Raw genomic sequence first — 21,654 nt, forward strand, 5'->3', positions numbered from 1 at the left:
AAGAAATGCAAAACAGAAACCAGGAAAGGCATTTTCAGTTGAATGTGGCAATCAAGAGGATCTGTTTTTACAAAATCTTTCGCACCCCTGTCAGCATTATCTGCAGACTGTTGCTTCACACGGGCTGTAATCGGACCTGTAATTGCCCCTGCTCTGCGTTGTTCCTGCTGCTGCCTCCTCTCTTCCTCAAGCAGCACTTTTAGGACTTTTTTCACTGTGTGAAACGGGATGTTAATAAAAAGATTTACGTAAATAATCGCCTTTTTTTTTTTTTTTTTTTTTTAATGTCTCTGGGGCGGGGGCTGAGGGCGGGCAGGCCGGGCCGCGTTGCCATGGTGACGGGCGGGCCCCTTCCGGGGCGGGGCGGGGCGCGCGGGGGCTGCCGGGAGCGGCATGGCTCGCTAGGCGGCGGCGGCGCGCGGGTGAGCGGGCGGGGGCCGCCCTGAGGGGACGGGGCAGCCACACCGGGAGCGCTACCGGGACGGGAGCGCACAGGGGGACGTGGGGGCGGCCGCCCCGCTCTGTGAGCCGGTGTAGGGGCGGCGAGGCGCCGGCATTCTCCGGCCGGTGGTTTCCGCCCGCCGCGCTGCCACTTTGTTCCGTCCTGCCGGTGTCCGTGAGGCGCCTCGTTAAGGTGGTGCGGGGCTCTCCTATCTCTGTTCGGCATTCCCCTTCACACTCCTTAAGGTTCCGGTAGTGCGCTGATACCTTGGCTGTGTTATTTGAGTCCGTGTTGGGGAAAAGGAGGAGCGAAGCAGCACTAAATTGCTCCCCGGGGATGTGGTCACGGCTCCCGGGGCGTGTGGACAGCGGTGCCAGGCCCGGGAGGGGCTCTTGGCCTGTCCTGTGTGGGGCTGGGACTTGCACTCAGTGCTGGGACCCCATCGAACTCAGCTATTCCGTGACAAACAGCTGCTTCTGCTCCTAAATACCGCGGTGAGGCCGACGCGTTTTTCTCGCCTTTTCCCCTTGGCAGAATCATGGACCCCAGCTTGCTGAGGGAGCGGGAGCTGTTCAAAAAGCGAGCCCTCTCCACGCCGGCCGTAGAGAAACGCCCAGCACTCTCCTCCGACTCCTCTGCTTCCAAGAAGAAGAAAGCCAAAGTAGAGCAAGGGGGCTCCTCCAGCTCAAAACAAACCACAGGTGGGTGGAAGTCTCCGGTCCAGCAGCTGCTTGGTGTTTCCTGCTGTTTGCCTTTAAGCCGTGGTTTATTAATGTGAATAACGCTGAATCTGTGGGGTTTGCTGGTGGCTGTTGTCATTCTTTCTCTTCACTTACCACTTTTGGTAAGAAAGTCACTTGCACAGTGTGTAAAACCCATTCCCTGCTGTGCGTGTGTGTTAAGCCTCATCCCGTGGATCGTTTCTGTTGCTCTGTTAGAGGAATCTCTGTTGCCAAAATTATGATGTGAAACTGTGCTTTGGATGTGCTTTTGGAAACTGTGAGTTTCAGTTCTTGCTGGACAGGCAGTGCCATTCATTTTCTCTGTGTTTGCCATGTTGGATAGGGCCTGGAGCAACCTGGTCTAGTGGGAAGTGTCCCTATGGCAGGGGGTTGGAACTGGATGATCTTTAGGCTTCCTTCCTTCCCAACCTCTTCTGTGATTATTTCTGGTAACAGAGCACCTAGAACATTTAGATAACTGTAATTGGAGGGTGTTCATACCTGAGATGGGTTTTTCCAGGTGTATCTTGTTTGTGGATTTTGTTTTAGGGGTTTTGCCAGGTGTATCTTGTTTATGGATTTTGTTTTAGGGGTTTTTCCAGGTGTATCTTGTTTGTGGATTTTGTTTTAGGGGTTTTGCCAGGTGTATCTTGTTTGGCTTGTGTGTTGTAATTAACAGTTGTCCTTGTTTCACCTGGGAGCTAAGCTTTGCTGGTGAGCACCAGGCATTCCAGGGCTTTCTGCCTGTTTTACTGAGGAGTTGTGGCATTTCCCTGGGGAGGTGGTGGCAGTGATAATGAGTCTCTCAGTATCAAATCAACAGTTAATAAAGCAGCACCAAAAATAGTGGGAGTGTGTGGAAACTGCAGCACTGGGGAGAGGATTTGTTCCCAAAGCAGTGGCAGTTCTCAAGTGCACTTTAAAGGTCAGATCAAATGCCAGGAGTTACTAAACCACAAAATACCCTGTTGTGCAAGCTCAGTCCATGCTCATATTTTGAATAATACCACACATGGCTCTTCCCTAAACTCCAGGAGAAACAATAGAGCTAAAAACAACAGAGAAAAATGTCAGGGAGCTTGGGAGGAGGGAAGCATCTTCTGTCCCAGGGGAAGAGTTGGGAATTTGGGTATGTGTCTGTAGCTTCTCAGGCACCAAATAAAGTATCAGCCAGACATTCTAAAATAAATCAAGGGAGGCCAGGTTTCCATCCATCCCTTTTTCACACTCTCCTAATAAAACAAAGTTCTGCGTGGAATATCCTAGGCTGCGTCACTGGGGTGAGCGGGGTTTGCTGGGAAGAAGGGATGGGCAGTCAGGAAGAGGGCAGAGGCTGCAAATGTGAGCCTGATCTGGAGGATTTGAGCAGATAAAGAAGGTTTCATTTTGTTTCTGTGGTTTCTGTGGCCTGAGGGTTCCTTTAAGTGCCCTTGTGGCTGTCAGACAATTCACTTACACAAACAGGGACCCAGTGTGGCTCTGAGGAGATAAACTTGATCTTTTATACTGCTGGCTGCATTCCAGGCAGTACCAGGGAGGTTCCAAGGTTTCTACAACATTTTTGTGCTGCAGAATCAAAATCCTCTGCCTCAAAACCTGCTTTTTTTTTTCTTCACTTGCCAGATTGGAAGGTGCCTGTCAGGATATGTGGGTGTCAGAGTCAGGAGGTGGAGTAACAACCTCATGTTGGGAAATCCCTGTCCCACTGCCGGAGAGAGACAGAAACTGGGGTGGTCAGTCCTAGCTGTGTTGTGCAGTGGCCACAGAGGTGATAGAGGGAGTCACAGTGTTTGTGTGCTGGCACTGATAGTCCCTGGGTGTGTAGTGCCTCCCTGGCTCTGTGGCTCAGAGAGCCTGCCCTTGACACTTTTTGGGGGAGGAGAGGTGTGGAGACCATGGTAATCTTCAAGGGACTGCACAGCTAAATCTGGCCTGTCTGTGAAGTCTGGCTGTAAGCTTCCCACTGCTCCTACAGTGATTGTTATACAGACATTAATATCACTGTTTCAACCAGTTATTTGAAGAAATTCAAAGCTGGTTTACTCAGTTCAGAATTGGAACTGTAAAATAAATGAGATGGATCAAATCTCTTTGTTTCATTTTATTAATCAGCAGTAAATTGTGGCTGTGGTCTTTGTCTGAAGACCTTTGTCTCAGTGGTCTCTGCAGACAGTCGTCAAAAGCCAGAATCTTCAGGGACTGTTTTGTGGCAAAGAATCATCCTGAGTCTTCTCTGGTACTGTGCAAGGGTCCACCTTTGCCTTCTGTTCCTTGTGCCCACACCCATTCCCCTTTGCAGACCTGTGAAATGAAAAGCTGGGACGAGTCCCAGCATATGTCACTCCATGTGCTTCTCAGGAAGGCACTGCCAGAGCAGCAGAGGCTGGCATGCTGCACACAGTGCCCTCTTGTGTGCAGCATGATGGGCATTTTGTGGGAATGAGCAAGTGTTCAGAGCATTTCCTTTTAGGAGAGAGACATGAATTAATTCAGTGCATCCTGATGGCTCCTCTGGCCTCTGGAATAGGGCTTCCCAGTCTGATGCTGTCACACAGCAGAAGGTGGCATGGCATCCTTATCACCACTGGCATTATCTTCATCATCCATCTCAGTGTGAGTTCTAAATGATCTTGCACTCAGGGCGTTGGCTTCCATCAGTTGTGCTTTTGATTTTGGGCTCCAAGCATTCTCTGCCTGGGGGACTGGTGCTGGCCAAACTTCACTGTAAGAAGTGTGTCTGTGGGGATTTGTGACTGCAGGAGGGAGTTTGCTTCTCCAGCTGAATCACTGGACTAGCTGTGCTAGTCCTTCCTGCCCTGGGTGTCCTGTGACTCCATCTCCCCAGCCAGGAGCAGCATGTGTCAATTAGCAAGTCTTCCACTGTGTCCAGATCTTCTGGAGCTTAGTCATGCTCAGCCTGAGAGGGAGATTTGATATATGCAAAAAAAGAGATCATTATAGGTACTGGTCAAGGTTTTTCTGGCATAGATGGACTGTGCTGTCACTTAGGGCTGTGGCCATTTAGGTGGGTTTTGTTTTCCTTTGTGACAGGAATGTTTTCTGGGGTTAAATAATTTGTCCCACACGTAGCTTTGCTCTGGGACATTTCTGTGGGAGTTCAGGAGGGGGAAGGACTTGCCAGGAGTTACTGATGGCTACACTGTTGGACACTTATTAAAGTTGTCATTTGTAACTGCAAAACTTGAATGGTTTTAAAAACCACAGGCCCAGCACAGCTACAGAGGGCTGGTGAGCCAGAGGTGTGAGAGTTCTGTGGCCAGGAGGTGAGGAAGGGGTGAGTGTGAACTCTGGGATGTGTCAGCAGGCAGATGGAGTCAAGTGAGATTCAAGTGAGATTCTCATGTGCAAAGTGCTGAAAGCTGCCCCTGGGCTGGGTGCCATCCCCCTCTTTAGTGTGGCAGGTCTGTGGCCCATCTCCCTGTGATCTTGGCAAGAGCTCCACCAGTTCCAGTTTGGCCTTGCAAGTTTGGGATAGGGATGGTGGATCCAGCATGTCCCACTCCCTGTAGTGTTGTAGTTGCCGCAGAAGCAGCAGCCTTGGGGTAGAGAATTGTCCCTGTTCAATTCCAGCAGGATTTTTGGAAAGGGTCAGATACTCTGAAGGTAGTGGCTTGTGCAGGTCTCAACACCCAGAAATTGTTGATCAGACTGCATATGAAGTAAGGGGAGAACAGCTCCCTGGAGCTGGAGAACTGGAGGAAGAAAGGGTCAAACTACCCTTTTAGGAGGATTAGAAAAGACCATTTTAGGGATACATTTCTTGTTGGCTTAGTCTTCCTCCCACCACCCTCTCTTCTAAAAGCAAGAAACCCATGATAACAAGTGCTGCCAAAGGCTAGAATGCCCCCAGAATGTCCTCTCCTGCCTGAAGGGTCTCTTGCCATTGAACCCTCCTGCCCCAACTTTTTCCTTACCCCTTGTCTGTCTGTCCTGTCCCTGTGTGGGTCACTCGGTGGGACAATGCTGCTGTCTTTGCACTGAATGTGATCAGACTGTTGGACATTTTATAAATGTTTTCTTCAGCTAAGCAACAGAGTTGTGTGCATGTTAGGCAGCATTTGTTCGGTCAGGTAGACAAAATTCTATGCTAGTCACTCAATATAAACAGCAAAAGTTCATCTATAAACAACAATCTTTCTCCCTCCCATAACTCTGCAGTAGATTGTCTTTCTGCTAAGCACTTGGAAAGCCTTTGCCAATTATTCCAGCTCACATCCTGAGATAAAATTGCCACAGTGGATATTTAAATCCAAAAGAAAAAAGCACATGACTTGCTCATTGGTAAGCTACAGGAGGCTTCATTCCAGGTGTCAAACCAAGTTCCCCAAGTGCAGGTGCTCAGTGCTTCCTACACCACCTCTGTGTCCCGCTTCCTGAAGCTGTTCAGCATTGCTCTGACGGGGTTGGGCTCGTTCTCCAAGTCCTTCACAGTCTTGTTTTTCACACAGCAGCAGCAGTCCAGCAGTTCATACAGGAAAGCCAGCACCACCAGAGAAACTACAGTGAAGATGAATATGATCAGGATGACAAAGCAGGCAGTGTTCCAGTTGTCATGGAAAGGGTAGATTTTTTGCACTTGGAAGCCCAGGTACTGGGAAATGGATGTAGTAGTCTCATTCCAGTGGGTGCTGTTGAGGGTTGCCATTCTCGAGGAGCTGTCTGAGTATGCTCACTGGCAGAGATTTGGGAGCTGAAACACAAAAACAAAGCTGTTGAGGACTCCGTCAATCAAGGAAATGCTGTGATATTTATCACAAATTGGAGATACTTAAACTCAGACTAAGTGCTCAAAGTTTCTACAAACATGGATTATTGCATACTCGTATTTGTTCACCAAAGTATCAAACTCCAGATGTGTAAGTTTGTGATAGACTTGGAACATTTATTTTGGCAGTGTCTGGTTTCATGCAGGCATAAGTGATTCAGGAATGAGAGCTTTGCTTCTTTATTTCAATTATATGCACAAACAGAAGGTTTACAAACTAGATTTTCAATGTGTGCAGTGGCTTCAACCACCTGTGCATCTGCAGTCTTGAGGTGTGAAAGGCCTTATTATTTTGGAATTGCCTGTCAGCACAGACTTATTCACTTGCAAAACTCTCTCAGGAGGGCAGATTTCCTGACTTGTTCATTCCCTTGCTCTTCCACTGCTGAGTAGTCTGTGCTGGAGAAACTGGGCTGCCCAGATGGCACTGGGAGCATTTGGAAGTCTTTTTTGTGGTGCTGCAGTCGTTGGGGTGGATAACAAGGAAAACCCAACCCTTCCTGAGGAGTTCTTACTTCTGATTTTCAGCTCTGCCTAAGCCTGGGTTGGCACCCAGCAGAGGAAGAGGCTGCTCTGTGGTGTGGGGGGAGATGAGGCAAGAAGCTGACTCCAGCAAATCTGCCTTTGCTCAATAGTCTAAGGCAATAAAAATTGTCCAAGGAGCTACGGTAACTTCTGCTTATCTGCTGTGGCTGTGGGGTGTCCTAATAACTTTTGAATCCCTCAGGCAATTTGAAAGTGGCTGTGGGAGGAGGAGATCGAGTCAGGTCTCCATTTTTCCTTGAGGAAATAGCAAGGAGTTTTTAGGTGGAACATGGTGGTGATGGTGTCTACTAAAGCAGTCTGAGCACCTGTCCTTTTTTCTGTGAAATTGTTAAAGAAAAGGACATGGTGAAAACCAGGATCATGCTGCCAAACCAGCTTATGATCTATGTCTTATTTTTATTGTTCAAATATTATACATTTTGTTCTTTATCCTTTTATCTCCAGTGGATTTAAATTGAAACAAAAGAGCTTTGTTGTTGGGAAGGTCCATGGCATTAGTGTTCCACACAGACATTTACTGGAGCAGTTGCAGTAACTTAAATCTGTAGCTGAGTACACAAATTAGTAATTGAATATACAGTGTATGACTGAGATGGATGGGATTAATTAAATTGTTGGTGGTGTTTTTTTCCTTAAACAAAAGTTTACAGAGCAAATCCAAGCTAAAAATACTCCTGGCTTGAGTCAGGTCCTGGCTTCAGGAGAGTGGCTTGGTTTGGTCATGTTCTGGGAAGGAAACTCAGCCAACCTGTTATGGGGCTAAAAGTCATGAGGGTTTTTGAAGGGGTGGCTTGAAGACTTATTTCAAAATCATCCACGAGACAAAGAGAAAGGGGGGAGCTGAATAAAAGGATTTAGAGTCCCCTTTGAGGAGTAATTGAAATAAGCAGGATTTAATTGTGTATTTTAAATGGCAAGAGGATACCTTTGGGAAAGAAAGGAGTTTTGCTTTGAACTTTGTAAACAGATTTCTAGGACTGAGGGTTTTGTTGGAGTCTGTTACATGTAAGTTTGCTCGCTCTGTAAACACCAGGCACAAAACCAGACTGTTTCTGTGACGCAAAATTTAGTAATTTTCGGTGGGATTTTTTCATTTATATTGCTCAAAGTGATCAAGATCTGTGGCCACTGGAGGGGTTGGTCAGATCTGCACTGTGTAGCCAGGACCCTTTACCAGCACAGCTCTCTGCCAAGGCAGTTGTTCTGTTCCCAAGAGGAGAGGAGCATCTTGGGCACGGCCAGGGAACAGTGCAGCAGCAATTCCCTTCCCACTCCACAGGCTCCATCAGGGCAGCCATTCCCTCCCCACTCCACAGCCAGCCCCTTCCTGCTCCACAGGCTCCATCAGGGCAGCCATTCCCTCCCCACTCCACAGCCATTCCCTTCCCACTCCACAGGCTCCATCAGGGCAGCCATTCCCTCCCCACTCCACAGCCAGCCCCCTCCTGCTCCACAGGCTCCATCAGGGCAGCCATTCCCTCCCCACTCCACAGCCAGTCCCTTCCTGCTCCACAGGCTCCATCAGGGCAGCCATTCCCTCCCCACTCCACAGCCATTCCCTTCCCACTCCACAGGCTCCATCAGGGCAGCTATTCCCTCCCCACTCCGCAGCCATTCCCTTCCTGCTCCACAGGCTCCATTAGGGCAGCCATTCCCTCCCCACTCCACACCCACCAGTAGGGCAGCAGTTTGCACAGTGGAGAGATGTTTGTCTTTCTGCCAGGAGGTGGAATTTAATGCTCCTTGAGGAGGAGGATGATGATGATCTCTCCACGGTGCAAGGCAGATAAGGATCAGCTACTCTTTGCTGTAATTATTGAAATACGAGGCTGAAGTAGCTGTTGCTGGCTGTTCACAATTAAAACAGCACTAATGAGGTTAGTGTCCTTGAAAGCTGTCAAAAATGGGCTGGTTTCCTGCAGTTTTACTTATTTTGTAGCAGCACAGGTCAGATTCGTATCGTCAGCCAGTCTGATTTACAATCAAGTCAGCAGTTGTACGTATCCAAAATGCAACGAGGTAAATATTTAATGCACTAGGTTTTAATTTAAAAGCATTAGCATCTTTGGGCACTGCAGAGGAGCAGCTTTATTTGAAATCATATTCAGGGAGTAGAGGGAAATGACTGGCAGAAAATCCTTTTAATGCAGCTCTGAGGAAGCCCTGGTTAAGAAGGCACTGAGCATTTACAAATCTCAGGTGCATTCTAACCCGGCTGTTTGCCTTGTATCGATGGCTGCTCCAGTGTTTCCAAAGGTAACAGCAGGCACAGGGATTTTCTCCCTACCCAGTGTATACCACATTTCTAGAACAGGCTTCTTCTCCACACACACACACAGATCTCTTTTAGGCAGCTAATTTACGGAATACCCCCTGGGAGGTAACACTGCTCACATTTCAGCTGGAGCTGTCTTTGTTTTAAGGAAAACCCTTTCGCTGTCATTTCTGTGAAAACACATAGAATCAATCACCAGGAACGTGAGGCTGCAGGAAACCAGCCACCTCCCCTGCAAGGACGAAATCCATTTTGTTTACTGAATCTTGGCTTGTTGTGTTAGCTCTGCTGTAAGATGGAGTGGTCATCAATTTTCCATTAGTGCACAGATGGTGAAAGTGCTCGTCTGATCGTGCGAGACAAGCTCCTCCACGTTCGGCAGGATAAACCCTGCTCAGCCTAGAGAAAAAGCATCCTGATTCCAAGAAGCTTTTACACCTTCTCAGCTTACAGGCATATTTTCTTTCAGTAATCAAGATAAACCTCAGAGAATGTTATAAAATGATCCACACCTACCTCTTGTGTGAAAGGATGCTGAGAGAGCGCCGTTCTGGTCCCTTTTTTTAGTGCAGCCTATGGCACAGCTAAGATGGAGCTTTCCTTCCATTGGCCAGAGCACGGTGCTGCTGACAACTTCCTTTGTGCTCATTTGCATCGAGCCCTCAACCCCAGGAGTAAATCATTCATAAATGTGACTCTTACTGTCTGGAATGAGAAGCAAACGCCTCCCTGTTCCTGTTTTTTGGGGTGGGATGAGCTGGTTAGCAGAGGTTGGCCACGACCCGGCTCTGCTTTGTGCCGGGATCAGCCATCAGACCATGACGTTTGAAGTGTTAATAGCTGCAGATTTCCAGCCTCACCGTGTGGTAGGATTCTCTTGTCATGGACTGTAGCAGGCTGCAAGCAGGCAGATTAAACCAGATAATCTTCCTGATTCAGTTCAAATCTGACAGAACAAAAACATGATAAGTTGTCTTAACTGTTTGTTGTACCTCTGAATTTATTTTGCTCACTTTAGACCTCTCATTACATCTATGATTTTTCTATTTATTTATAAAACGTCCTGCATAGACATTAAATTTTAATCTTAAAAGGGAACCCTGTAGGGGAAAATCCCTGTGGGCCACATCTTCAGGGGGAGCTGGCTTTTGATTTTCCTTCTTTTAATTTAGTAAGCAGAATAAAATATTCTTCTGTAGCTGGAGTTACAATGATATTTCCATGTTAATTTTAGAATCGTTGTGCTGTGTAAAGCCTTTAAGACTTTGATGTCAGCTAACAGCTTCACGATTCTCTTCTCTTGCTTCACTGATTTTTCCACAGAAACAATAGGAGCTCCATATCTCTGGGATAGATAAGTGTTGTCCTGTCAGATGTGCTTAGAAATCACCAGAGGATTAAACAATCCCCATGGTGGCAAAGAGATGGTGTTCTTTTTCTGGAGTAGCTGAAATTCCAGAAAACTGTTGCCATTAGGTTTGAGCAGAGTTGTGCTGGTAATGAGCCTGTGGCTTGTGATGGTGGTTTGTGGATATTTGTGTTTGATGTGCTGTGCTAAGAGCTGACGTTAATGAAATGGTCATTAACAACCTTGCAAGAACTTTTGAAACAAAATGTTAGCAAACCTCATGATAAAGACAGCCAGAGTTGACAACAGAGGGGGTTCTGAGTTGTAGTTCCAGTGATGAAGCACACCAGGTTGAATTGGTTTGCATTTGTATGGCTCTGTTTAATGCATTCTCCACCAGAGCTACTTGAAACAGTAATTTTTTTATAAACATCACAGCCTTCCTTTACCTGCTGTGCACCACTGAGTGCCTTTGGGGAAGAAGGGAAGCTTTGTGCCCCCATCTCAGCAGCAGGAAGGTATTGGTGAAGCAAATGCAGTGCATTATTTCAGCCTGGATTCATGTAGTGTAAATGATTATGGGATGTTAAGCCACCAAATTAATGTTCTCTTGTGCCAGTAACTTGCTGCTTTCTTACCTTTTTATTTGTGGAGCTCTGCTCAAAATGTTTCAGAGCAGTGTCCTCTGAGTCCCTGGGTCAGGATGTGTGCAAGGACTCACCTGGGGATGGCTGCTTCTGCCACTCCTGTTTGTGTCCACAGCTGTCGATTCAAAAGCTGCTGGAAGAAGAGGGAGAACGTGATGGAGCTCAGGGCCAACAGGAAGCTATCAAAGCACCCTCTAATTGTTTGTTTTCTTTCTTTGTAGATCACAGCAATGGATCATTTAACTTGAAAGCCCTTTCAGGAGGCTCTGGCTACAAGTTTGGAGTCCTTGCTAAAATAGTGAATTATATGAAGGTATGGTGTTTTGGTGTAAAATAATACTGGTTTTAAATAATTTAATTGTTCCTTGTCCTGTGGTAGCTGAAAAATGCTGGATGTTTCAACCTCTGAATTCTTTTACTGCGAGAGTGAGAATTTCAAGTAAATGAAATTGTCAGCATATTGTTCCATAACTGAAATCCTGATTATCCCAGGTCACTTTGCAGCCGAGATAATGGGGTTTATTTGCAGGAATTTCAAGATGCTGTCAGGTTTTGGGATTCATGGGCTAGTGATCAAAATAAAGTGTAATTTGTTGCCAACCTCAGTTACTTTTTGGCGATTGAGCTGCTGAATAAAGTGAGTACAGCTGTAAGAGATGCCTTTTGCTTTTGCAGACCCGGCACCAGCGTGGTGACACACATCCACTAACCCTGGAGGAGATTCTGGATGAAACACAGCATTTAGATATTGGACTCAAGCAGAAACAATGGTTAATGAGCGAGGTAAAGAAAACACGTGAACAGATTTTCATTAAGGAATTCTGACAAACCTGAATTACACACATTTGTTAAATTATTAATATGTAATCCTTTCTTCAACAAGTCAGACTGTAACACTCCTTGCTGGTAGCACTAATATTCTGGGGAGCAGAAACCTCTGGTTGTGAGGGAAGCTTGACTTTGCTGAATTGTTCCAAAAGGTAGCTCCAGGCATCTTCCCTAATGCACCAGGATATCAGAATGGAATGGAAGAGCTCCTCCCAAGAAGCGTATATAAAATTATCACTGAGCTTTTGCCACATGAGAAAAGGTAAACAAATACCCTGCAGCACCAAAGTTGGGTCCCTTCTCTCTTAGGAGGTGCTCTGTGTCTTGGTGAATTATAGGATCCAAGGATTTGGAATCTGTTTAAACTCCAAGCTCCAGCCTGGCAGCTGTAACATGTGGTTCATGTGCTCAAAAGCACACCAGGATAAAAGCAGTAAGTGTCTGCAGTGTTTCAAGGTTTGAAATTTCTGTCCCTGTTACAGGCCCTAGTCAACAACCCAAAAATAGAAGTTGTGGATGGGAAGTATGCCTTCAAACCCAAGTACAACTTGAAAGACAAAAAGGCTCTGCTCAGGCTCTTGGACAAGCACGACCAGCGAGGGCTGGGGGGAATCCTTCTGGAAGACATTGAGGAAGGGCTGCCCAATGCACAGAAAGCCATAAAGGTGAGGAACACGTGTCTGCAGTTCAGCTTTCACTTCTCAGAGGGAAGAGAGACACTAGGAACTTTCTCATGAGCTGTTGCTGTTCTTTTGATAACTCAGGTGGCATTCCAGCAGATCTGATGTTGTGGCCTTTTCTGTATTTCATCCTTTACGTTCAGATTTGCCCTGATGTCTCAGCTCTCAGAGCTCTTTCTCACAAAAAACTCCTGATCTCCCACATTCCAACTGCAGGCATCTAGTTCAGCTTTCCCACCTTGACCTCAGTCCTCTGAATCTCATTTTTGATTTATTAGTGTACTCATGTGTTTCATGGCCAGTTACTTTGCAGCTTCTCCAGTTTGTTGTTGCTTTTATTAGCACAAGGTCTGGCTCTGTTGGGGTTGGAGACCTTCAGCTTGGAAACAAAGTGATTTTGAGTTGTTGCTTTGCATTTGTTTTTGAGGCTTTAGGGGACCAGATCATCTTTGTTAATCGCCCTGATAAGAAGAAAATTCTTTTCTACAATGACAAGAGCTGTCACTTTGCTGTGGATGAAGGTAGGTGTTGTTTTACATGGGTCTCCATGACAGTGATCTGAATTCACCTTAAGCACCTCTGTGTATAAGCAGCCTTGAGGTAGAGCAGTCTTTTAGGGTGATAATAAAATATTAGGTGTGTCCAGATGTGAGGGGAGTGTTTATATTAACATGAGGCTAACTCAGTGGAGTTAGGTAATATCCCCTGCTTTATGATGGCTGCATTGGAATATAGCACCAGGAATCCAAGAGGTGTTTTCAAGAGCAGTGGTACAGAAGAGACTAAAAACCACCTCACTGTGAATGAAATGGCATCTAACATTTTTCTGCTTAAGGAGAAGCGAAAAAACTCAAAACAATGATTTGTGGGTGCAAGATTTTTGTTGGGTTTTTTCCTGTTTATGAACTGTGTGCCTTTTACTGGTGAATGCAGCAAGAAGCCATAAATGGAACAGAAGGAAGAAGCACAGAGGGATGAGATGTGAGCAAAATTCTTGAGAAGGGGGTGGTTGCAGCTGGGAGGAGAGCACAGACCTGGGGCAGTGCTGCTGCCTAGGGCTGGAGTGGATTTGGGGCTTCACAGGTTCAGTGTGTTTGCTGTGCCACAAATGGTGGTAAAATCCTCTGGTGCCATTCTATGCACAGAAATCAATTAGAGAAATCAGGGTGTGTTCCAGTAAGGACATAAATGCCAACATCAGGTGTCTGTAAATGCAGAAAGGGGAAGGCAGTCTCTGTCAGAAGATCTTATTTTGAGTGACTCAGTGACACTGAATACTTTCTTTTTTTAATGTATTGTTCTTGTAACATGACACATAAAGCCATTGCATCACACAGCATCATATTATGTATGGTAAATAAAGGAGTTTTGATACAAATTTGAGCTGCTCTACTTACAGGACCACAGGAGGATGCATAAAGATCTTTCCTTCTTTGCCTACCTCCAAGGGAATCTTAATTTCCAAAAGAATTTATCAACTGAAGATGTGTATCATTAACTGCTTGTTACGTACTGAGAGTACACACTTGTAATCTCAGTAATTATAGCTTTGTTTCACAAAGGTGATTAAGTAGAGGTGACATCTACAGCATTTTAAAATATAAAAAAATATCTCAAAAGGCTGAAGTGAATTCTTTTTAAACGATGATTTCTGTCATTTCTTGGTAGGGGCAGTGAAACTATATGCAAAATGCAGAATGGATTCAAATGGATTCACTGGGGAATTTCTGATTTCCAAATGTTTAGGAGTTTACCATGAACCCTGTCCTTCTGTTGAGGTAATGCCTCTTCAGTCCATCAGCCCACAGTTTTTGGGGGCCAGAATATGGTCAAAACATTTAGAAATCAATGCTCTTGCAGGAACTTTTGAGACAGAGCTTTTAAGTTTTAGCCACTGGTTGTATCATGGTTGTGTTGCAAAATGAATGTTTTTTCTTGTGCAATTTTTTCCAGATAGCAGGAACCCAGCCATTCTAAAAGAGTTTTCAGAGGGAGGTCTCTACCCTGTTGCTATTAGCTTGTAATAACTTCAGGATTAGCTGTGAAATTTCATAACAGAGCCCATTTTGGTAAGATGTACAGAGAGGCATCAGGCAGCCAGGATAAATCCCAGGCTTCTCTTACACAGGGCATGTTGTGGCACACCCCTGATTGCTTTGGAGCAAGCTGTTGCTACCAGAGGGAGGAAGAGGTTAAAAAAGCTCCTTAAAACGCCTGGCCTCCTGCTGAAGGAAGGCATTTAAGCCTGCAGTGTGTGTCCTGAAGGGATCCTGTGAGCAGTGTTTGTAGTTCAAGGTGGCTCTGCTTCCTTCTATCCGCAGGTGGCAGCAGCTTCCCATCCCAGCCAGAAGTGATGTTTTGTTGTTGCTCTGTTCCTGCTGGTTTTGGTTTTCCTTTTGATGCTTTGTTCTGAGAGGGGGCAAGAATATTTTCTCTTCTGTGAATATTGTGATCCACCTGCATATGCCACAGTGCTGGAAACATCCCTAAGTAGGTTCACTCGCTCACTGCAGCTGGAGCAGGTCCTTTTGCCAGCCCTGTTATCCTGTGATGAAGGAAACCCCTCCTTCCTGAGCAGCTTTGCTTTAGGATTCTTTCCAGAGCAGCAGAAGGGTGTCTCTTAGGGAGTCACTGGCAGAATTGTCTGTGCACAGGACGAGTTATGACACGTCTCTGCCTTAGCAATGCTACTGCAGCTCATTATCTCTGGCAACGTTAAAATGAAGTTTTTAAAAAAGCTGCAAAATAAGCCTTGAAGTGTTGGCAGACTCTTTGATCTAGCAGCCGATGACAGTTCAAAATATGTTTCTAGTTTAATGTTTATCCTCAGAAATAAGGGCTCTGTGCTCCTCGGTGCACCGTGCTGCCGCATGGCATCCCAGCTCAGAATGTGTTGGCTGAGGGTGATAGCCTGGAGAAGTCAAGTGTCCTCTCCCACTGCTGCCTGAGCCAGGGCAGTTTGGAGCTCTCTGCCTGGAGCAGTGGGAGGACCTCCTTTCTGGCAGTGCCTGCCTCTGCCCTTGATGGCTGAACAAGCTTTTCTTTCTCCCCCTGTGAAAATAAATCCCAATGTATCGCAGCAACGGAGCGCTGCCTATATATCGAGATCTCAAGGGTACTGGAGGGGGTTTGAGCAGCAAGGAAGGGCTTTTGTTCTTCCTTTTATGTGATTAGCCGAGGAAGGTTCAGATTGCATGTGTTCCTTCTGGACTTCCTGGCTAATTAATCTACTGTCAGTGGTGTGGAGCTGAAAGTGTTTATAAAAGCAGGGCCAGATTTCAGGTGCTCCAGCCAAGTGGAGGCTGCCTGTTCTTGCTGGGGGAAGCACTTTGCATGTGAACAAGGTTTTCACCCCTGTGCTGAATGCTGAAAGGCCTGCTGGATTGCCTGACTGCTAGAGATGGTATCTTCCCCAGCTGAATGCACTATAGGAAGTATTTTCTTGCTGAAAAATGCGTATACTTAATTATTTTAAAGTTCTTCCTAAACCTTTGAAGGGCTTTAGAAATGGCCAAAGCTTCTTAAATTGAACACTGTAAAAATTGCTTGGGATCATGCTGATATACAGCTGTGGTGGTCCAGGGACAGCATAGATTTAACACCAAGCACCTTTTCCTTCTGGTATAAATCCAGTGCTGCATTCCCTGGGACTGTTAGGACTGTTGTTTCTTCCCTTCTGCACTGTTATTGTCTGGTTTTGTCCTTTGCTCAGCTTTTGGCTTGGCTCACTGAGGATTTTTAAGCTGTTTTTAATCTCTGGCAGATTTTATTATGTGTGTGATGTATCAGTTTATCTCCACAACCATCTCAACCTTTCTGCAAGAGCAGGTGAGGCAGTCAGAAGTGCTGGATAAGCCTCTCCAAAGTCACCAGGCAGTCATTTACCCATGACTTCATTCCCCAAATGTAAGCATTTACAGAAAGGAAGTGTGTTAGAGTATAATCACTCAGGGAATGTCAGTGCAAATTGTTTTCATCTATGAGGCACCTCGTGATGCTGTAAAATCAAGGTAACTGTGCATCCTTACCCCTTGGGTATTTCAAAGAGAGAAGGTGTCTGCAAAATCTTTGTTATCCTGCCCTCAGCTTAGCTCTGAGTTGTTTCCTGATGGTCAGAGTTCATTGTTTTGAGTTTTGACTTCATGTTGCTGGAGATGTCAGCAAACATCTAAACTGGCTTTTCACCAGCTCCTGGTCTCATTTCCTCCTCTCAGTACTCGAAAGACCAGAATTTAGCTCTCTGGAGGAGCAAGGAGGCAGCCTGTGAGTAGTGTTTATTCTGTCCAGGTCCTGAGCTAACATGTTTTAGTGATCAGGTTGCCGGATATTGTGTGTAGGATTTGTTGGTGACACTTGCCTCAGTACTGGGATCACAGCTTTGTGCCTCTTCTCAGGAAGATCTGCACTGGAATCAGGACTTGAAAGCTCTGTGGAAAATGCAAATCTCTGTGAGGGTTCAAAGCACCTGCATGGCTTTGACCAGAAACTCCTGGGAGATTTCTCCCCCGGGGATTTTTCCTGGGCTCTGCCTTGTCAAAGCAGCCTAAGCCCTGCAGAGATTGTCAGCTCGCCTGAGGGCAGCCTGCTGTGGTCAGGTGAGGCCTTGCTGGCTTTTTATCCTCCTGCAGCCATTTTACCTTCCTTCTGGCTGATGGATAAAATAATTTAGTGGCTCTGAGAGAAGAGTCTCACCTTTTCTGTGCTGTGATGGTGTCAAGATCACCCAGCAGTGAGCAGGGCACGGAACAGGAAAATTGAATGTGCTCTGTCATCATAATGGCTGCAGGCACCACAGGAATGCATACATCCCAACCTGTTCTCCATGGCTGGCTGGAGCAGGCCAGCATGTGGGGAGCCTCCTGCTCCAGCCATCCTCTCACAGCAGCCCTGAGCTCCTTGTGCCCTGTGAAAGAAAGACCTTGTGGAAAATGGATCTGGTATATTGAAGCCTGCCCTAGGAGCTGCCTTCTGCTGTTGTCTGCTCTTCAGACACACAGCAAAGGCCAGGGTGACAGCACTTGGGATTGTTCTCAAGGAAACCAGGAAAAATCTTTTTCTGTGTCAGCTCTAAGGTGTATTTTCTGAGGTGCAGAAGTACCACAGCTACAAATGCAGATGGTTGTTTCTTGAGAGCTGCAGTTATTGCCAGCTTTTCCCACAGGTTCTCATATTTCAGAGAGGATGTCACAATAATTCAGAGAGTGTATTCCCAAGGTCTGAACTTTCCCTGGCTGATAGGGGCATAGTCCTTGGAGACTTAAAAGCCTGACAGGTACTGTGTGAGTGGTTCAGTGCCAGCCATCCAGCTGCTCTCTTCCACCAAGTCAGTTTTGTGATGAGGTGACGGGTGGATCTCCCTTTCCTTCTAGATGACACACCAAGTGCAGACAGCTCGTATGCACTGAAGGGTGGCAGCTCCCTGTGCTTCTCCACTTTTATCCTGTGCTTTTAGTTCCAATAGGGAGTGTTTCCATGTTGTTGTGACTCCCTCTTTCCTGGACAGTGAAGTGTTTTAAAGCCCCACATGGAGCTCCAGCATGGGTAGAAGTTTCTTTTGCAATTACTGCACTCAAAGCAGTAGTGCTGAGAGCAGCCTGATTTACGGAGGAGTTTCTAAATGGAGTTGCAGAATATGATATGGTGACTCTGCTGGGGCCAATTAGTGGATTAAATTGTCTGTATGTAAAGTCCATTCTGGCTCTGCACTTTTGGATCTTGGTGCCTGTTCCATTTGTATTTCTTGGCCGAGTTTAAAAGGTGGACGTGAAGCTGGAGTGATGTTATAACCGTGGCACTACAAGAAATGCAGACCACTGTAGTTAGATATTAACTGTGATCTGCACTTCTGTGCATGCTGATCCCTGAAGAGCTGACCATTTATTTTCTAGTGTTTAATTTTTCACTTCTGTTCCCCAGAAGAATGTAGACCGGTTTAACCTTAAGCACCTATCCTCAGCTTTCCTTTTTTTTTTTTGCACCAGGGTGTATTTATCCATATATTCTGAACTCTAATGAGGAGACACATTTGTTTGCAGCAGGATATTATAAATAAGAGGCCAAACCTTCTCCACCTGCTGCAGCTGGATGGGGTGAGGGATGGTCTCTGATAGCAGGCACAGGCAGCAGCTATGTTCAAAGCCTGGGAACCCTCTCAAAATGGATGAGCAGATGGAGGATGTCTTGACTGCTGTGTCAGTCCTTGCATTAAGGGATGTGCACACTGATCCTAGGGTGCTGGATAGCCTCTGAGAGAAGCAGGCTGTGAGCTATCTCCCTGTAACCAAAGGTGGTGTTTTGACAGGTTTTGGTTCTCTTCAAAACCACTGCATTACCAAAACCAAACACTGTCATTCTTCAGCGGTGAAATTCCTTTCTTTTGTTTCCTGAAAAGCTGGGGCAGTCTCTTACTGTTGGCAAGGTGAAGAAGAGGCAGCCTGAGACTCGAAGCATGTATTTGCATAGAAAAACAAGGTGCTTTAGGCAGGGAACTGTTCCAAGGGCAGGAACCGGGTTGGTTTTGTACACTCCCATTTGGTTGCAGTGTGCCCAGAGCCAGGATACCTGTGGCAAGCGGGCGCTGGAGCGTCTCATCCCCAGCTGCACAGGACAGATCCTTAAGCATGCAGAGGTTGTGGTTGTTTTGACAACTGTATACTAAATTTATCTGGAAATAAAAGGAAAAATTTAGTCTTGCCTTGCTATGTGTGCCTCGTGTTTTATTTATAGTTTGTTAGCCAGACCTGCTGACAGGATGTATCTTAACTCCCTGCCTGGGGAATGAAGGGAGGTAGGATCGTACCAGCCGCTGCCTGGAGAAGGCATTCCAGAGGCTCTGTGAAACTTTACGTGAGGCAGAAAGTGTGCAGGCAGATGGCAGCTGCTCTAATTAAGACTTACTGTCTCTGTCTGTTTTCCTGCTGCTGTGGTTTTTAAGGTGTCTCTCCTCTTTTTAACACCAGAGGAATTTTTGTACTTTGTTATCTGTAGAGCACGGTGCGGATCGTATTGCAGTGATAAACGAGCTCAGAGCCGCTGAAGTAAATGTCTCAAACCTTCAGTAAATCAGGCGATGGGATGAGGAGTCTCCCAAGTCAGCGGCAGCTGAGGATGTGTAAATGAAGTTGCCATTTATGGTTAGTGGTTGCCCTTCATCAGGATGTGTGAAACTCATTCACAGCCTACACAGCTCTGGAGATCTCGGGCAAAAAAGAGACTCGGTAGCAAATGAACACGAAAAGCGCACGTTGCCTCCGGGTGCTCCTGATGCTCGAGTGCAGTTTAGCTTGAGGGTGTTTTGTTGTTGTTTTGTTGGTTGGAGTTTCATCTTTTCGGGTTTTGGGTGTTTTTGGCAGTGCATCAGCATTTGGAGCGGGTGAAGGCTGCGCTGAGTGAGTGCCTGCTGGCGGTGACAGACTGACGTGCCAGAATGTTTGAGTGTTTGAAATCAAGTCTCTCTCCTTCCCTTCCTGTGGGGTCTTTGCCCAGGGTTTGCTCACTGGGATATAAAACCGAGCTTTTTCGTTTCAGAATTCCAGAAGCTGTGGAGGAGCATTCCTGTGGATTCTATGGATGAGGAGAAGATAGAAGAGTATCTGAAACGACAGGGTATTTCTTCCATGCAAGAAACCGGACCAAAGAAAATAGTAAGATACAAATTATAGATCTTCCTAGGAAATCCCTCCCTTCCTGATCCCTCAGTGTTAATTGCAAAACGTGTTGGTGAGCCTATGCACAGCTTTGTGGAGCTTGGGGGAGTGTGGCCAGTGTTAAAAACTGGGATAACCAAGTGCTGTAGCCAGCAGTCAGTGATTTTTATGACTTGTTAGAGCCGGGGTCATTAATCCAAGCAGCATCAAAGGAGGGCAAACTCCAGGAATTCCCGTGAGCTCCACAGTGGAAGATTCTGCTTGAAGCTGTACAATGCATCAAGAGTAGTAGTATTTTGGGAGGAAGGTGGGGGGGTTAACTTTTCTGCTGAACAGCTTTGAAGTCCTGTTGGGACTGTGGACAGAACTGTGGGACTACAGAACTACAGTACCTGCTTCTGTAGCTGCACTTAAGAATGCCAACTTTACTGTGCCTGGGATGCCGTGGCTCTGCTCTGTCCCCGGGGTCATCTCCCTGCCTGCATTGGAATTGGATGCTGTTGCTTCTCCAGGAGCCAGCACTTCCCTTCCCTGCCCACCCCTGCTTCTGACAGAGCTCATCTTTCTCGCCAGTGGTGACCAGCACGGTGTCACACATCAGGTCAGGTGTCGCAGATCATCTGAGTCCTGTTTGTTTCTCCTTGCAGGCTCCCATTCAGAGGAGGAAGAAACCTGCTTCTCAGAAGAAACGCCGGTTTAAGACTCACAATGACCACTTGGTTGGAGTATTAAAAGATTACTCTGATGTGGTTCCTGGCAAGCAGTGAGCGCTTGAATTCTGGAGCAAACGCCTTTCTAGACGGGCTTTCTGCTGCTGGGGCTCAGTGTCTGCTCACACAGACTGACTGTAAATAATAATGTGATGTGTTTCCCCCACCCCAGCAAGTGCCAGAGGTGAAACAGGTCAGTTTAAGAGCAAGTATGAGATACTAAATTTAGAGGTTAATTTAATTAGCTAATGGGAAACGTGTCTTTGAGTAAGAGGTTCTCACTAGTTGCCTGTTGGCATAGGGTGATAAATGGTGCTCAGCATGTAATGCAGGAATTCCTGCTCAGTGCTTAACTCTGCTTTTACATTGCTTAATGGGTATTTACCTGGAATTACTTACAAGGGGCTTTCTAGTGGGATTGAATACAGCATTTGTTTTACCTGTTTCAGGAAAACCTTTTCCTAAAATCACTGCAGGCAAAGTTTCTTTCACAGTCAAACACACCCACGGTTTGTATGCTTCTTCCTTGCCATGGGACTGAGCTTTACTGAAAGGTGGTGATATCTGAGACTCAAACTCAGAAAACCCCCGCTCCAAAAATCCCAGCAGGCTGTGGGATGGGATACAGCCAGAGCTTCCTAATGTTAATTAGGAATTCCCCTCGGCGATGTCTCCTCACTGTTGTGGGTACAAGTGTGTTGCACCCTCTGCTCTGAGCACAGGAGGGAAATAAAACGACGGTGTAATACTGAAGTGTTTTTTTTCTTTTAAGTAATAAATTTACAATGCAGGTTTCCAGTGTTGCTTCCTTAAAGAATGAGAGAATCGGCAACTTTTGTGCTTGTTGCGTTTTCCTTTTCGTGGAGGTAAAGGAATCTTTGCTATATTTTTATCCTCTCCGTGACTTACTGTTCTAGGCTAACGCTGTCATCTCTTTAATGATGGCTGGGGAGAGGGGAGGAACCACCTTAAATGCAAGCTGCCTGTAGATGCCTGGTTTTGTGTGCAGCACAGCCTTACATGG

General features: G+C 46.2%; 2 protein-coding genes across 4 annotated transcripts; one reads left to right on the forward strand and one right to left on the reverse strand.

The window, feature by feature from the left end:
• Positions 1 to 359: 359 nt before the first annotated feature.
• GTF2E2 (general transcription factor IIE subunit 2) lies at positions 360 to 21,428 on the forward strand. Of its 3 annotated transcripts, none has more exons than XM_030239377.2 (8): positions 360 to 422; positions 977 to 1,143; positions 10,988 to 11,079; positions 11,442 to 11,549; positions 12,077 to 12,259; positions 12,702 to 12,795; positions 19,802 to 19,917; positions 20,568 to 21,428. In XM_030239377.2, exons 2-8 carry the CDS (start codon positions 981 to 983, stop codon positions 20,685 to 20,687), a joined length of 876 nt encoding a protein of 291 aa, XP_030095237.1. In that variant the 5' UTR covers positions 360 to 422; positions 977 to 980; the 3' UTR covers positions 20,688 to 21,428. The 3 variants fall into 3 exon arrangements, with proteins under 3 accessions (XP_030095237.1, XP_030095239.1, XP_030095238.1); XM_030239379.2 differs by lacking the exon at positions 360 to 422 and adding an exon at positions 450 to 637; XM_030239378.2 differs by lacking the exon at positions 360 to 422 and adding an exon at positions 450 to 634.
• Positions 5,167 to 9,574, reverse strand: SMIM18 (small integral membrane protein 18). The gene is made up of 2 exons (XM_018923522.3): positions 9,288 to 9,574; positions 5,167 to 5,875 (listed from the first exon to the last, which is right to left on the reverse strand). The coding sequence occupies exon 2, from the start codon at positions 5,828 to 5,830 to the stop codon at positions 5,534 to 5,536; it is 297 nt and encodes a 98-aa protein (XP_018779067.1). The 5' UTR covers positions 5,831 to 5,875; positions 9,288 to 9,574; the 3' UTR covers positions 5,167 to 5,533.
• Positions 21,429 to 21,654: the final 226 nt, after the last annotated feature.

This window comes from Serinus canaria, chromosome 4, assembly GCF_022539315.1.
Source record: "Serinus canaria isolate serCan28SL12 chromosome 4, serCan2020, whole genome shotgun sequence".
In the NCBI taxonomy this organism is placed as follows: domain Eukaryota; kingdom Metazoa; phylum Chordata; class Aves; order Passeriformes; family Fringillidae; genus Serinus; species Serinus canaria.